The following is a 17,454-nucleotide window of genomic DNA, read 5'->3' on the forward strand; positions in this document are numbered from 1 at the left end:
GAACCTGGGACTCTTCAGTCTGCGGGCCAAGGCTCTATCTACTGAGCCAAACCGGCTAGGGCTGCTTTTACCACTCTTATTGAACATAGTACTGGAAGTCCTAGCCATAGTGTTCAGACAATAAAAATAAATAAAAGGCATCCGAATTTAAAAGGAGGAAGTAAAATTCTCATTATTCGCAGATGACATGATATTGTAGATGGAAAACCCTCAAGACTTCACCAAAAACCTACTAGACTTAATAAATGAATTTGGCAATGTAGCAGGATACAAAATTAATACCCAGAAATGGATGGCATTTTTATACACCAATAATTAATTCTCAAAAAGAGAAACTAAACAAACAATGCCACTTACCATTGCAACAAGAAAATTAAGATACTTAGGAATAAACTTAACCAAGGAGGTAAAAGGCTTGCACTCAGAAATTACAGTATGTTGAAAAAAGAGATAGAGGAAGATATAAACAAGTGGAAGAATATACTATGTTCATGGGTTGGTAGAATTAACATCATTAAAATGTCCATACTACCAAAAGCAATCTACAGATTCATTGCAATCCTTATTAAAATACCAATGGCATATTTCACAGATCTAGAACAAATACTTCAAAAATTTATGTGGAACCAAAAAAGACTCCGAAGAGCTGCAGCAATCTTGAGAAAGAACAAAGTTGGCGGGATCACAATACCAGGTATCAAGTTATACTAGTATTAGAAAGCCACAGTAATCAAAACAGCCCAATACTGGCACAAGAACAGGCATATAGATCAATGGAATAGAACAGAGAACCCTGAAATTGACTCAAGCCATCATGCTCAATTAATATTTGACAAAGGAGGCACGAGCATACAGTGGGGTTAAAACAGTCTCTTCAATAAAAGGTATTGGGCAAATTGGACAGATAACATGCAAAAAAAAATGAAAACAGACCACCAACTTACACCATACACAAGAATAAACTCAAAATGGATAAAAGACTTAAATGTAAGCCGGGAAACCATTAAAAACTAGAGGAAACCATAGGCAGCAAAATCTCAGACACCTCTCATAGCAATATGTTTATGGATACATCTCCTAAGGCAAAGGAAACTAAGGAGAAAATAAACAAGTGGGACTAAATCAAAATAAAAAGCAAATGAAACCATCAACAAAATGAAAGGGAGCCCACTGTAAGGGAGAACATATTTGTCAATGATACATCTGATAAAGAGTTAATTTCCAAAATATATAAGGAACTCATGCAACTTAACAAAAGGAAGACATACAGTCCAATTAATAAACGGACAAAGGACCTAAATAGACACTTCTCCAAAGTGGGCATACAGATGACCAACAGACAAATGAAAAAAATGCTCAAAGTCACTGATCATCAGAGAGATGCAAATTAAAACAACAATGAGGTATCACTTCACACCTGTCAGAATGGCCACCATCAACAAATCAACAAATGACAAGTGCTGGCGAGGATGGGGAGAAAAGAGAACCCTAGTGCACTGCTGGTGGGAATGCAGACTGGTGCAGCCATTATGAAAAACAATATAGAGTTTTCCCAAAAAATTAAATATGGAACTGCCATTTGACCCAGTGATCCACTTCTAGAAATATATCCTAAGAGACCCAAAACACCAATCAGAAAGGATATATGCACCCCTATGTTCATAGCAGCACAATTTACAATAGCTAAGATCTGGAAACAGCCCAAGTGCCCATCAGCAGATGAGTGGATAAAAAAGCTGTGGTACATTTACACAATGGAATACTATGCAGCCGTAAAAAAGAAGGAATTCTTACCCTTTGAGACAGCATGGAGGGACCTGGAGAGTATTATGCTAAGTGAAATAAGCCAGTCAGAGAAAGACAAGTATCACATGATCTCACTCATATGGGGAATCTAATGAACAAAATAGATCCAGAGAAGCATGGAACAGACTGGAATCTCAGACAGAAGGTTGGATGTGGGTAGGTGGGTGGGAAGAGATCCACGAAACAACTGGTACTGGTATGCATGTATGCATAACCCATGGGCACAGACAATAGGTTGTGAAGGCCTTGGGCGGGGAACAGGAGTGGGCTAGAAGGGGTCAATGAGAGAGAAAAGGGGGAAAGTTCATGTAATACTTTCAACAATAAAGATTTAAATTTAAAATAATAATAGAACCTGGGTTGGAGGTTTGATCCTGTGCCTGGTCTGGGTCCATGTGGGAGGCAACCAATGGATGAGTCTCTCTCAAATTGATGTTTCTCTCCCTCTCGCTCTCTTTCCCTCTCCCCACCCTTCCACTCTCTAAAAATCAATGGAGATAATATCCTCAGGTGAGGATTTTAAAAAGTGTGTCCATGTGGGATGTCTCTGAGGAGACTGATAGGAGATGAGCAGAGGGTCAGCAGCCCCCGCTCAGGCCCCGCTGGGCAGTGCCGGGGTGATTTCCCACGGTGCTCGTTGTGTTGAGTGAGATTGCAGGTGTCAGAGCCACGCACACTGTCAGTGCCCCAGGGCCACAGATTCCCCCAGAGCTGCCACCACGGCTGTCAGGGGCTCGACCACAAACAAGGAGATGGCCTTCCTGAGAGACTGGCCAGAAAAGGAAGGCCAAGCAGCAGGAAAAGAGGGGACCCAAGAGTAATGGCCAAACCTGGACCACTACTTCTTATGATACATACGATTTCATTGGAACACAGCCACACTCACTCATGTATGCATTGTCTATGACAATGGCAGAGTTGAGTAGCTGCAACCAAGACTACATAACCCGCAAAGGCTAAAGTATTTATCAAATGGCTCTTTACCAAAAAAGTTTGCCAAGCCCAACATTGGGATTGTAGGCATAGTAATAAATAGTCTCTGAGCAATTGCTATGTTTCAAATACCACCAAGAAAACGCCACGGAGATTAACTTATTTGGTCCTCATAACAACTCGGCGAAGTGGACGTTATTTGTGGGAGCTGATGGCAAAGATGGCCCCTGTGCACCCCTCTCCTGGGATTCACACCCTGGGCAGGCCCTGCCACCTTCCGCTGGGGACAGCCTCTGATTGCACTTGCACTTGTGAAAGAACAGCAGGACTGCTCAGCGGAGCCCAATCAACTCACAGAACAGTGGTCAAGCTGCTATTTTAAGGAGGAGTGGGGTGTTTTATGCAGCAACAGCTACCTGAGAAGGGGCCTCTCCTGGGATTATCCCAGGTCTGTCTGACCTCAAAGTCTTTTCTGTTCCACTCTCCCTTAATCACTGGACATTAGAATCTCCCAAGGATTTTAGATCTCCCAGGATTTGAGAATCTTGGCTCCATTCCCTGTTTCTAAAACTTCCATAAAGAGAAGAAATCCTGCCTGGCATACTTATTCAAGAAACAGATTCCTGAGCTCCAAACATAACACTGATTCAGAATTTCCATGGAGGGCCCTGGTAATCTGTATAGTCTAAGTCCCCCCAGGTGAATCTTATTGTTAATTATTAGAGGCCCGGTGCATGAATTTGTGCACATTGAAAGGAAATTAATTAGAGTGTGGAGGGCGGGGTGGGACTGGGCCAGATGGGTCAGACACACCCTGGAGCCAACCTCCTGCGGTCCCTCCCTGGCCGGCCACACCTGGGGTGGTGCTGCAGCGCGAAGGGCGTCTGTGGAGTGAGAGGGATCCCTTTGGCAGATGGGGTCCCTTGGCCTGTCCTACGGGGGATCGGCCAAAACCAGCAGTCTGACATCCCCCAAGGGGTCCCAGAGTGCGAGAGGGCACTCTGCAAAGTTGCTGTAGCTCAGCAACTCCTGCGTTGAGCGTCTGCCCTCTGGTGGTCAGTGCACGTCATACCTATTGGCCAGAAAGCCGGTCGGCCGGCCCGCCAGTCGCTTAGCCTTTTAGTATACATACAGATTAGAAGAGAAATGGGGGAGGAGAGCCAGCTCTCAGGTTGGGAGAACTGTTTGGCAGTTTCCTATTAAGTGAAACAAACACTATGCTGACCCCAAGAATCAATGTACTGGTTAAGAAGGGCTCCTGGTGGCTGACTGGGTTCAAATTTAAAAACAGCATAGCAGCTTCTCATGCAAGCCATGCTTCAGGGGAAAGCCTGCATGGGCCTGCGGGCCTGCACTGTGTCCATGGGTGAGGTCTGAGCCAGCCTGGTAAAGGAGTTCCTGGGATAGTATTTCAACCAACAGGGCTGAAATTCCCCCTGTCCAATTGGAGCTGCACTACTATCATAGCCTCATTAGCATCTTCACCAACCAATCAGAGTGGCTCCATTCTGGGCAACCAGGACAGTGCTTTTTGGACCAAACTGCAAGGATTTGAAGTTCTCCTTTAGGGATCATGGTGGTGATAGAGATCAAATAGTGGCTACCTTTTGTGGGTGTGCGCCTGTGTATGTGTGTGTGGGAGTTCTACAGCTTCATGTGAGAGTGGGTACCTGTGTGTGCACACATGTGCATGTGCGTGTGTGTGTGTGTGTGCAAGCTCTGCTCCCTCACAGGATGCGAGGACACTTCCCAAGGCAGCTGTGAGGTGCATAGAGCAGAATTTACCTGCATTTGGGGCCCACTTGAGAGGCCTTTGCATGCTTGTTTATTATTTCCTTGAGATATACATTATACATTGAGATATACAATAAAGTGAGCACATCGTAAGTGTACAACCCAGTGGATGCTGATCTGTTTACACTATTTGCCCTTGTGCATAGTGCTGTTCTGTGCCCCTGGAACCCTGTTTGCCTGGGTTTTATAATCTGGGTGGGAGATATGACAATAAAAGAACAGTAAATGGTCATTAATTCACTTTTTGAGCACCTACCCTGTGCCAGGCACTGAACTAGGCACTAGACCTGCAGCAGAAACCCGGATCTGTCCTGCCGTCACGGTGCTCACAGTCTAGCCAAGTTTTGGAATGTAGCACAGTGAGAGATAAAATATACTTATTCTATCTCCTAAATATTTCCCAAATTCATCATCTTCTCCCATTGGCCCTATCTTAGTTCAGGTCCCTGCCTTCTCTACTTCCTGGGCTAATGTAGTAGTTTCCTGATGGATAATGTTTCCAGTCCTCTGCCTCTGATTCATTCTCCAGACCAACAGCCTTTTTTTAATCTAGAATTTGAGCTAATGGTTCTCCATTGCCCAGGCAACTCTGGTGTCAGCCTGCCCGGGCCCGACTCCTCACTGAGAGGGGCTGTATTCTGACCACAGACAAGCTCTTTAAAACCCTGAGCCTCGTGTTTGCTTTCTGTAAAATGGAGATAAAAAACTAATTATACAACAACAACACCGATCTCCCTGAAGAGGTTGAGCTCTAATTGTCATAATAGGTATTCATACGCATATGCTAAACCTCCACATGCACATCTATTTAATCCCCCCAATAATCCTCATTGCTGTTACTCTCATCTCTCTGAACTACCCAGTAATATCAAGGTGCTTGTATTCATGAACACACCCATTGCTTTCCAGACCCTGACTGAGCTCCTACCCTGAGCTCCTCTGTCTCTACCTCCTCCTGGCTGGGTCTTAGACAGCTCAAGGCTCAGCCCAGGCCCTGCCTCCTGCAGGAGCTGCCCCTGAAGCTGCAGATGCAGCTGGGTGCCTCGGTAGGCATCTCCATAGCTTCCTGGATTGAATCTGTCCGTCTGACTCCTGCTTCTCCACTTGCTTAAGTGTGAGCTCCTTCCAGGCAGGCTTGACTCAAACGCTTCTGTGTGCCCAGCTGTGGCCCTCCTGTCAGGGCAGGTGCTGCACATGTCCACGGGTCTGAGCAGAACATGCCAAGCATTTTCTTAAGGGAAGTGGCCATTGAGTTGGCCTTGAGGCATGGCAGGACTTTTAGAAATGCTTTTCAAACAAGTTGTACATTCACACAATATCAAATCCAAAGAGAACAAAAGGGCTTACAGTGAAAATTAAAAGTAGGTCGCCTCTCAACCACCCAGCTCCCCTCCCCAGAGGCAACCATTGGTATCAATTTCTGGGTATTCTATACAAGCAAGAACTGTCTGTCTCTCTCTCCCTCCCTCCTCATCCCGACCCCCCCCCCCCCCACACACACACACTTACTTTGCAAAAATTTAAACCAATAGGAAAGTTGCAATAACGGTACACTACATACCCTTTGTCTAGATTCACAAATTAACATTTTGCCACATTATGCTCAATATTTTACAGCATTATATCATGTAATGCTCACAACAACCATACAATCATGCCAATTGTGTAGATGAGGTAACTGAGGCAGTCGGCAGTGAAGGGACTTACCTAAGGCCGCAGAGCTAGTGAGGGACAGGGCTGCGTTCTCCCTCAGGCTGCCGAGGACTCTGCCTCACCTTCCTTTAGTTCCCTTTGGAGGAAAGTATTTTCTTACTATATTGAAATCTACCTCCCTAGGATCGGATCACCACCAGATGATCAGTGGACAAGTACACAGCTCTGGAAGCATTTGCTACTTCTCTCCCAGAACCTCCCCGTTCCCTAAGCAGCAGCTGCTGTCCCTGCCACTAATCCATGTTTCAACGTCACCTCCGCTGTGAGCGTTGAGTTAGCTCACTCCCGTTTAAAGACTCAGATAGTTGCGTCCTGGCTGCCAGCACCATGACATTTATATGCCTGAGCTTGGACCCAAGGTCCTGGGTGACCTGGCCCTCAGGTCTGTCCTGCTCCTTCCTCCTCAACCTCTCACAATCTGCTTAAACTTCCCTACCTCCTTGACGCGCCCCTATTTTCCCAAAGAGTGCATGTCCCCCTCTCTGGGCTCCTTGCATCTGCTGCCTGCGCCTCTTTTCCATCCTTCCCCAGGAGGTCTTTCGGCCGGGAGGCTGCACCAATCGATTCAACCACATCAGGGGATAAGAACTCCTAGTTTAGCGTCCGGCACACAGTTAGCCCTCACTCACCTCCCGTAACAGGACTGGCAGCTCAGGGAGGCCGACATCTCCTCTGAGTCATCCCTGGAAGCCCACCTTGTATTTCATAGCTTCTCTTTGCCCGTTAGCAAGCACTCGGAATGCTGCCTGGGACTTCTACGACGGAGGGAGGTAGGGCTGGCACATAGTAGGTCCAGGCTGGGCTCCGGTGTCGAGAGAGGCTCGGGAAGGCGCTGTGGGAAGTGAAAGGTTCGCAGGGAGCCCGCCCGGAGGCCGGTTCCGCCCCTTCCCCCAGCGGGCTCCGCCCCTGCAGCTGTCAGAGCCCGCGGCCTCGGCACCCGTCCACCAAACCTGACGTCCCCTCGCGGCGCCCCCCCGCCCCCGCCTACAGTTACCTGACGCCAGCAGCTTTGTCCCGCCCCCGATTCCCATTGGCCGAGGCGTTTCTTTGTTAGCTGAAGCTCACCGCTGCCATTGGTCGGTGGGGCCGCCGATCGCGTCGGGGCGAGGCTCCGCTCCGCAGAGCCCCGCGTGCTTCCTCCGCCCCCGCGCCCGCCCCCCGCCCCGCCCCGCCCCGGGAGTGCGCGAGGCGCTTCGCTCCCATTTGCTGCGGCCGCTGGGCGCGGGGGCAGAGGCGGCCGGACCGACCGCAGGGACCCGCGGCGACCCGGTGCCTGCGAGGCGGGCCGAGCGCGGGGAGGCAGGGGCCCAGGAGGCCGCGTCCATGGGCCCGCGGCGGCCGGACGGCGGCTGTACGGGCGGGCGGCGGGGACCGCGCGCTCTGTGAGGGCCTGGCCCACCTCCCGGCCCCGCGGAGCCGCCCCGACCGCCGGGGGCGCGCTGCGGCCTGCGTCGGCGGCCCGGCGCGGTGTGAGGCGGGGACATGCCGCGGCGCCCGCGCTGACCGCCGCGCCGCCGTGCATGGTGCCGCCGCCCCTGCAGCCGCCGTCTGACGGGCCGGCCTGTGGGCCTGGCCGCCGCCGCGCCGACCATGTCGGCGGCCAAGGAGAACCCGTGCCGGAAATTCCAGGCCAACATCTTCAACAAGAGCAAGTGTCAGAACTGCTTCAAGCCCCGCGAGTCGCATCTGCTCAACGACGAGGACCTGACGCAGGTGAGCGGCGGGGTCCCGGGGGCGAGGCCGGGCCTGGCGCGGGGCGGCCGCCGCGCTCGGTGCTGCGAGGGGGCGCGGGCCGAGGACGCCCGGGTGCCTCGCCGGGAGCAGGCCGCCTCCCCCGCTCCGGCGCCTGGGACTCCGCAGTCCCGCGTGGAACAGAAGGCGGACGCTGCCCTGTCCCGAGGCGGGCGCGGGTGGGGGTGCATCCGAAGGCTCCTGGGAAATCCAAAAAAGAGCCGGAAAAAATGTGCATGAGTCCTGGGGTGTGTGTGTGTGTGTGTGTGTGTGAGAGAGAGAGAGAGAGTTGGGGGGAGGGGGAGTGTATTGATGGCCTGGGACAAAGGGAAAATCCTCAAGTATGCCGAAAAATAACATCCTTTCCCGTTCCCATCGCCCTGCCGTGTGATTCATGCTTTTTGGGTGACTCAAAAATGCCTGGTTTTTCTTAGTATGAACAAAGCGCCGAGGATTTCTTGCTGCTTCACACGACCCCCCCCCCCCCCCCCCCCCCCAGTCTGTCGTGGGACCCGACTTCGACTTGTCCCCACAGCGTGGCCGACGGAGTGGCTGGCTGGGTGGACTGTGGGTTCCCTCTTGTCAGACCCGTCCTGCCCTTTTCTCTTATTGTCGCTGTCAGGGGTGGAGAGAGGGTAGGGCCCTGAAGTCTGGGGAGGAGGGTCTTGCTCTTGAACTTAAACAGGGGGTTCTGGGTGGTAGGGCTGGGGGCTCCTCTCTCGCCCAGCCGCCCGTCACTTGCCAAGGAGCGAGGAGACCTTGGGTCCTGGGGAAAGTCGGTTCCCTTCTCCTTCCTTTACCTGTCAGAGGAGGGCTCTAGGATGGCTCCGTAGCTCCCACACCTGCCTCTCTGAAAATACAGGGTCCTGGGGCCCCAGCCCCAGAGTGATTTAGGGGCGGAGGGGATTTGTATTGGCCACGGCTCCCCAAGAAGGCCGCTGTGGCCCCACTGGTCTTTGGGAGGCTGGCCCTGGCTGCCCTCTGAGCTCGTGGGGAACACTGAGGTCTTTGGGGCTTTCAGACGTGTTGGATTTCCTGACCCAACCTTGTCTGCATCCCCTTGGGGGTGTGTGTGCCCCTGCCCCACCCCAGACTCTGTCCTCTCCAGAGCTTTCTGTCATGCCCCTGAGAGACCTTCCATGCTGGGGAGACCTGGCTCACGCACTGCTTTTTCAGAACCCGGGGAGCCAGGCGCTGCCGCGGAGCGCACCCCTGGCTGCTGTCGTGCTGCCGAGGCTCACAGGGTCCGCCCGGGCGGAGGACAGCTGAGGGCTGGTGTCAGGGCCGGAGTTATGGCCTGGGACAGTGCCTTCCTCTGAGGTCAGGTTCCCCACCGCCAGGAAAAGACTGCTTCCATGTACAACCAAAAGCCTAACACACTGACGGCCGCCGAGGCATGGGGTTGTTAGGGCCAGAGGGCCAGGCCCCTCGGAGGGGAGCCGGTTTCGGGCTCGGTGCCCTGGCTGTGCGTTGGGCCATGAGGAGGGTTCCCTCTTCTCCACCGAATGCCTTTTTCTGGGAAGCAGTTTATGTGCTAATGGGGTCCTGGACCAGGAGCCAGGAGGCCTTGCTTCTGGTCTTGGCTGTCACTTGCAGTTGTATGACCTTGAACAGGTAAGTTCCTTTGCCTCTGTACAGTTCATTTCCTTTAAAAATATTTTTATTGATTTCAGAGAGGGAGAGAGAGAGAGAAACATCAGTGATGATAGAGAATCATTGATTGGCTGCCTTCTGCATGCTCCCCCCTCCCGCCCCCACTGGGGATGGGGCATGTGCCCTGGCTGGGAATGGAACCCTGACCTCCTGGTTCATGGGTCGATGTTCAACCATGGAGCCACACCGGCTGGGCTAGTTCATTTCCTTTTCTATAAACCGGGAGTAGAGATTCCTGACTTAACCTCACTCACCAGGCTATTGTGAAAAGCAAGGACTGATGTTTTATTAGATTTTTTTTCTTACCATTTAAAAAGACAAACAAAAACACCTTTGGAATAGTACACGTGGGTTAGGAAGGCACCGAGCTTGGCCGAGTTGTTCTGAGTTTCCTGGCTGTTCCAGGCAGTCGTCGGAGGGCTTGTTTTCTGATTCTTAGGCTTAGCTTAACTAGAATGAAATATGTATGTTTGAGTTGAATCTATTAAAAAAATTTAAAAATCTGTTGATAATTAATTTGATTCAAAGGAGTGGGGTTATACATTCAAAGCACTTTTCCTCTTTCACTGTGTTCACAGTTGAATTGTTGATTTTAAAACAGGCCTGAATGGTAGTTTCTGAAATAATGACTGGGGCTATGTGTGCTGCGAGAGATTAGGTCAGCCTTCCACCTCCTGGGATCTTTCAGGAGGAAAAGAGGAGGGGGACCCAGGGCTGTTGCCAAGAGCCTTCCCCGCTGCTCTCTGCATCCGGCCCCTCCCTTACCCCCCCAGCTTCTTCCTCTCATCCTCCTGGCTTCTTCAGAAAACCTCAGCCAATTGGTTCCCATCAGTCTCCCCCAAGTCCTTGCTTCCTGCTCCCTTTTCTGCCCTGAGCTTATTTTAGACCATCAAGGCTGGAAGATAGATCAGCGATAATTGAGGCCACCCCCCTTTAAGAGGCGAGGACACTGAGGTCAGTGAAGCTGGCTTTTGCCCTGGGATGTCACGGTCCCAGGGGCAGGCTTCTCCCAGGCTTCTGATTTGAGCTTATTCCCACAGCTGTCGCTTTGGTGTGTTTTCCCCCAGAAAGGTACAGAAACCGCTTCCGGGGACTGCATCGTAGCCTCAGACCTGGCCAGACTTAAGATCAGCTAACCTACTTTTAACCACGAGAAGACCAAACCCCAGAGAAGGGAGCAGCCTCCCCGCTTCGGGGACACAGTCAGGATTCTTCATCTGCTGTTCTTCCCCTGCTCGTATAAAGGGTCTGCAGTGGCCACCCCACAGACATGTGGGGAGGAGAATGGCGTCAGGGGTGATTATGTTACAGAAGGTTCCTCGGAGAGCAGGCTTCGGGTATCCCACTAGGGACCTTGAGATTGCTAGCTCAGTTCCATAGTCTTTCCTCTCGACTGGAATTCAGAGTGATCCAGGAAAAGTAGTAAGCAACCATCCTTTACCTGTCAGGCATCCTCCCGCCCCAGCCCCTGTCCACAGGGTAGCATCTATCCTTCAGTTCTCCTGTGCATTTCCTGCGTAGATATGGACTCAAATTCATAGTTAAAACCTTTTTTAACCTAAACTGTATGTACGTATTTGCAACATATTTTTTTTCTGGTTAGTAACATATCTTACAACTCTCTTCATGGTATTAAATACAAATATACAAAAATCATTGTGTATAGTGTACCACCAGGTATGTATTATAGTTTTACTGTATTGATGGGCAGCAAGGTTACTTCTGGGTTTTACTCTTAGGAACAGGGAATGCCTCCACAAACAGCTTTCTAAATGCTTTTGGGTACATGTGTGCCTGCGTGAATGCAAATATTTCTCCGGGGCAAATACTTAAAAAAGATGACTGGATTGACACCAAACCTATTACATTTTTTATAGGTATTACCAAATTGCCTTTCTAAAATGGCTGCGTCGTACCATTGCCAGGATTGGATATTATAAAATGATTTAATTCTTTAATATTTTCCCTAATTACCAGTGATGTTAAGCCTGTCTTTATAATACTTAATAAGTATATTTTATTTCTTTTGTGCATTGCCAGTTCCTATTGTTTGCCGTGGGTTTTTTGTTTGTTTTGTTTTTAGTTGGGTTAGTTCCCCACCCCCGTTGATTTGTAGGAGTTTTCTGTATATTCTCTAGGTCAGGGTCCACAAACTTTTTCTATATAAGGCCAGATATTAAATATTTTAGCCTTGTAGGTCATACAGTTTTTGTAGCAACTATGCAACTTTGCTATTATAGTGCAAAAGCTGTAGTGTAAAGCTGCTGTAGGCAATACATAAACTAATGGGAAATGACTATTTCCAATAAAACTTTATTTACAAAGCCAGACAGTTTTCAGGAGCTGGTGACTCCTGTTCTAGGTATTAATCTGACACCTGTCATATCGTGCAGGTATTTTCTCTCTCAGGGTGTCCCTTGTCTTTTAATTTTTATGTATGGTCATTTCTCTTTATCATCTGGTAGTTTTAAATATGAATGCAGTTAAATTTCCGTATTTTCCTTTATAGTTTGCAGTCCTTTTAATAAATAGTGACTTTTTATTTATTTATTTTGTTAACCCTCACCCAAGGATATTTTTCCATTGATATTTTTAGAGAGAGGGAAAGAAGGGAGACACACACACACACACACACACACACACCCATCATTGTGAGAGAAACACATTGATTGGTTGCCTCCTGCACACATCCTGACCAGGGTGGGGGATGGAACCTGCTACCCATATACATATCCTTGACCAGGAATCGAACCCGAGACCCTTCGGTGTGTGGGCTGATGGAGCACCACTGGTCAGGGCTATAGTTTGTAGTTTTAATCTTAATGCATACAAACGTCTTCTTTCCAAAGTTACAAAAGCATTTCCAAATGCTTTTATGCATATGCTCATAATAGCACTATTCACAGTAGCCAAAACATAGCAACAACCCAAGTGTCCATGGATGGATAAATGGATAAGCAAATTGTGGTTTATCCATACATTGGAATATTATTCAGTTATAAAAAGGAATGAAGTACTGAGACATGTTACAGCATAATTGAACCTCAAAAACATGATGTAAAGTGAGAGAAACAGACGCAGGGTCACAGACTGTATGATTTGTTTATAGGAAACATGCAGAATAGGTAAATCCGTAGAAACAAAGCATATTAGTGGTTGTCAAGGTTCTGGGGGAGGGTGGGATGAGGAGTGCCTGCTGATGGGATCAGGTTTCTCTTGGGGGTGATGAGCTGTTCTAAAACCAGATAGAGATGCTATTGCATAGCATGTGAATGCACTAAATGCCACTGAATCGATCACTTTAAAATGGTCAATTTTATGTGAATTTTACTTCAATAAAAAATACATACAAAAATCACAAGTGGGCATGCACACACAGGTACATACATTCCAAACCTGCCCTCTGCTTTTTGTGTCATTTGGAGTGATTATCTGATTATTTCTAGAGTCTAGATCAGGGATGTACCTTAAAAAAAAAAAAAAAGTCAGATAGTAAATACTATTGCAGGCTTTGTAGGCTAACTGGCTACATCGAGGAGTTTCTGTAGGTACTTATAGAACCATTTAGAAATGTAAAAGCCATTCTTGGTTTCGGGCCTTAAAAAAGCCAGTAGGTTAGATTTGACCTACCAGGCTTAGCTTGCCAAACCCCTGGGTTAGACCCACCACACCTGTCATTTAAAATTTTCTAGTTGCCACATTCAAGAAGTAAAAAGAAATAGGTGAAGTTAATTTTAATTAACCTAACATATCCAAAATATTCTCCTTTCAACATGTAAAGAATTATGTGCAGTTACACCTTTCTGGCACCTTTCATTCAGACCAGCCATTTGCCAGGGGCTCCAGAGCCATGAGTGGCTGGTGCTGCAGTGTAAGAAGGCGCTGTACTGCAGCAGCCCTGCCCTGCAGTGGGGCCCTTGGGGCCCTGGGCGGGTGGGGGGTGGGGGAAGCAGAGGGGGGAAGGCTGTGCTTGTAGGTCTCTGTCCTCCCTGAGGGCACTGTGCAGAGGCAGTTTCTCTCGGGACTCCTGTCTGTGCCCTTCACCTCCTTAGTGTCTCTTTTGGCCAACTTTTGGGGTTCTCAGTGAGAGCCAGTGTGGATGCGCTGGCTTCTTTGGTGAGTCTGTTTAGTGTGGTTGAGAGCGTTGGGCCTCTGATCCTCACTCCCTATCCAGGGGCAAAAGGGAGGAGGGTGCTGGCCAAGGCCAAGCTGGCCTGTCCCTGGAGAGGGAGGCTGCGTGCGGGAGGGGGGGGGGCGAGTGTGTCCTTCCAGGCTCCTTGCTGGGGGTGTGGTGGCTGCGTTCTGACAGTGCTTTGTCTCTGCGGAGTGTTTGCAGCTGTGTCCTGCTGCCTTTCCCTGCGTTCGCCGGCTGCCTGACCTTTGTCTCAAATTCTTTTCCTTTGCTACCGAGAAGGACTACAATGGAAGACCTGTGTTCTCTTCTTGGCACACACTATGCAGGGTGGCCCAGGAAGGTCACTGCGTTCTTTGCGCCTCTGTTTCCCACTCACAACGTGGGTGCCCACATTCGCTGTGCAGGGAGTGGGTGCTAATGGAATGAAGGGAGGATGCTGGCCAGGCCTGTGGAGGTGGCTGAACCCTTTGGTGGTAAGTAATATTCCAGGAGTGTCCTGAGGACCACTGCTGTGGGGAATAGCCTTTGTTTAGGCTGTCTCCTGATTACTAGGACCCTGATATTGTTTAGCTGAAATAAAGAACTTTCACTTGGAATGTTTACTAGTATCCTTAAATTGTTCTCAAGCTGCCATTTAGCCTTAAAAGAGAGGGCAGAACATTGAGAACGGAAAAGAGACACGCAGAAGTAACTTCCACTGTGGCATCCCAATACTGTGGGCGGGGAGGTGGGCGGGAGGGAGAGGTATAAGAGCACTGAGTGCTAATTTGGAAGCATTCAACCTGAGAAAATAGGCTTTTCATTCATCCTTGAAAACTCACTTTCCAAGCCTCACTTTCCCCTTTGAAATGACACAGTTGCACCAGGTCAGTGGTTTTGAAACTTTCATTGCATCTTGAGTCTTTTACTCAAAGGACTCACGTGTGGAAATGCCATATGGAGACCTAAAAAGCGCCAGTGGTGGGCTGCATTAGGTAGAAGCCTGGAGCTTGGCTGCTTGTCCACCTCCGCTCCTCATCTCTGGAGCCTCCTGTCGCTTCCCTAGATGGTGTGGGCGGTTGAGGGTCCTATGAAATCATCCAGGATGGTTTCACAGCTGCCCTGGGATGGAACCCTGGATGCCCATCCCCACTGCTCCCATCACATTACCACTTCCTCTGGAGGTGAGAGCCCGTGGTGGATTTGCTGGCATTTGGGCTCTGTAGGCTGGGACTGGAGTCTTCCAGACTACTCACTGTTGTTGTTTTCCAGTCAGGCTCATTCTAGTTCACATGAACCACAGCTTTTTGCCTGGAGCTTGTAACCCTCTGCTTCCTCTCCTCCAACTCAGTTTGGTGTTTGCATGTTGTGCTGGACGCGGGGCAACTTGCAGTGAGTGAGCAGATGGGCCCAGCGAGTCCTCCTGAGTCCACTCGCTGAATCAAGTGTTACAGACCATGACCTCATCCTGCCCTTGGCAGCTGGGAGGAGAGCAGGGCTGGTGGCAGCATGACCACAAGGGAGGTTGGGTGGCCCGATCAAGGTCACCAAGCTGCCTAGCCATGGGCTGTGATATATAAGTCGGTTCCATGAGGCTTCCACACCAGTGTTTCTGTGGCCAGGAGTCTGTCTGCCTGCTCACTTTGACTTGTAAACTTGTTCTATTTCTGTAGCAGGCAGGGGTATTGCAAAATAAATCAAAGCTAATGGACTTCTAATTCCTAGCTATGGGAGAGCAAGGACCTGCAGGGGCTGGATGATCTCCCTCCATTAAGCAAAAGTGAGGTGTTGCCCCAGTTAGCAGATGGAGCCACCAAGGCTCAGAGAGATTCAGCAACCCCCCTAGGTCATAGGAAGGCCAGTGTGGGTTTTTCCAAAGCCCTGTTTGGCCTTCCCGTCTGATAACCTTTTCTATAAAAAACAGGGCCTTACCCTGACTTGGATTTCTTAGTTGTTGGGGTGTGTGGGGCGGGTATAAGTGGGGAGTCAGCAGTTCAGGACATTTTGCAGGTCCTCGTGCAGGTTCTGAAATCTCCTTAGCCCCGGGGTATCCCATGTTCCCCAGGCAGGCTGCTGGCCTGTGGCAGGGACCACACCTTTGGCATAGCCCCGCACAGGAAGTACTGTTTTTCCCCCGAAGCAGGAATTCGGAATCAGGAAATAGTTGTGTCCTTGATCTCTGTAGGTCCTAAAGCACAGGGCCGAGCAGCAAGGCTCCATGCGCACCTTCAAGACCTGGTCTCTCACCTCCTGAGAGTCCTGGCCCGCACTAAAGGGGCTGGTGGGCGGTGGCTGCTGGGAGTCTCATTTGAATCAGAGAAAGAGCCTGCGTCTCCAGGCTTCTGGGTGTCGCACCCAGAGCCTTTCCACTCAGGTTGGGGCGAGACCTGGATGTAGGGAGCCTTGGACTAAGTAGAGTTGGGGTGTTTATTTGTCTTCTGTCTGGGGACCCACTCTGACCTAGAAATGTGACCCAGTTCCACTTTTCATTTAAATGTGCTCAAGGGAATGGAACAATGTATGTGTGTGTGTGTGTGGGGGGGGGGGGGGGGGGGGGGGGCGGGCATTCAGCTCGGATTTGGATGAACATCCTGGCTCCATTTTAATGCTGACTGAGCATGTCACTCAGAGTTTGTGTCTGTGTCCCTCCTCTGAAAACCGGGGGCTATAATAACACCATGTCTTTGGGTGCCATGAAGGTGGTAGAAGCGGAAAGAAATGGCAAGTGCCGAATTTGTCAATGCTTGGTTGGGTATGTGGTGGGAGCTCAGTAAATGGGGTTCATTTTGCCAGCACTGCCCCCGACAGGGGCCCTCCCCCTGTGATTTTGTGGACTGGCTGACCCCACTCTGTTTCTATGTCCCCCCCACACCCACATAACAAAGCCCAGGCTGCCTCCTCTCCCACTGAGCTGCTTGGCATCACTCTAGCAACTTCCTCTTGTTAGCCCCCAGGGACTGGAAGGGCCATAGTCATTTTGCTTGTTTGGGTTTGATTTTTCAGCAATTAAGTATACTAGTAAAGATTGAATTGGTTTAAGAATTTGTAGTGGGCAGGAAATGAAGAGAACCGGTGCCATCAGCCCAACAGTTCACATTAGAGGGTGTGCTGATCCAGGGGACAGTGGCCAGTGGCCAGCACAGCAGCCCCCTGAGCCCCTGCTAAGCCCAGGGAAGTGCACAGTGCAGGTCCCAGGAATGGCAGTGGCTGATCCCAATTTCAGAAGTCACTTCGGTGGGAAGTGTCTGAGTTGCCCTCAGCAGAGAGGGGGGATTAAGAGAAGCCGCTTATCGACTGGTGTCCCTGGGAGCAGTTGTCTGGGAATCAGTCTTCATACCCTGGGGCCTGGGTGAATTAGCCAAAGGAGCGTAGAGAGCAGCCAGGTCCAGTCCCACATGGCTGGTCAGGTGGGCAGGAAATCCGCCCCACTGCCCTCCCACCTTTTAAAAAGGGGTGCAGCCTTTGCCAAGGGACCCGTCTCTAGGGCCTTAACAAGTAGAACTGGCTCCTTGCGAAAGCCTGGAACAAGCTCTTCTCACAAGCGGACGCCTTCTCGGCACAGTCCCGCATCTCCCTTCCCATCTAGAAACCCTGTGAGCTTAGGAGTCCTCTGCTCCGGGAGCTGGGCCAGCAAGTATGGCCACACAGCCTCCGATGGTGCAGAGGTTTTCCTAAACTTAAATCACAGGAGCAGTTGGCATGCTCTGGGA

General features: G+C 50.1%; 2 protein-coding genes across 4 annotated transcripts in view; one reads left to right on the top strand and one right to left on the bottom strand.

The window, feature by feature from the left end:
* TNFRSF13B (TNF receptor superfamily member 13B) overlaps nt 1-7,122 on the bottom strand; it is a 136,495-nt gene extending 129,373 nt beyond the window's left edge. Inside the window, exon 1 of the mRNA XM_054709324.1 lies at nt 6,876-7,122. The gene's annotated coding sequence lies outside the window, so the exon portion shown is untranslated. The remainder of the gene's footprint in view (nt 1-6,875) is intronic.
* Nucleotides 7,123-7,450: 328 nt separating this feature from the next.
* MPRIP (myosin phosphatase Rho interacting protein) overlaps nt 7,451-17,454 on the top strand; it is a 199,170-nt gene continuing 189,166 nt past the window's right edge. For all 3 annotated transcript variants that reach the window (XM_028132129.2, XM_008156170.3, XM_008156171.3), the window contains exon 1: nt 7,451-7,959. In XM_028132129.2, coding sequence (XP_027987930.2) covers nt 7,837-7,959 — 123 coding nt within the window. In that variant the 5' untranslated portion in view covers nt 7,451-7,836. The remainder of the gene's footprint in view (nt 7,960-17,454) is intronic.

Source organism: Eptesicus fuscus, chromosome 20, assembly GCF_027574615.1.
Source record: "Eptesicus fuscus isolate TK198812 chromosome 20, DD_ASM_mEF_20220401, whole genome shotgun sequence".
NCBI classification, from domain to species: Eukaryota; Metazoa; Chordata; class Mammalia; order Chiroptera; family Vespertilionidae; genus Eptesicus; species Eptesicus fuscus.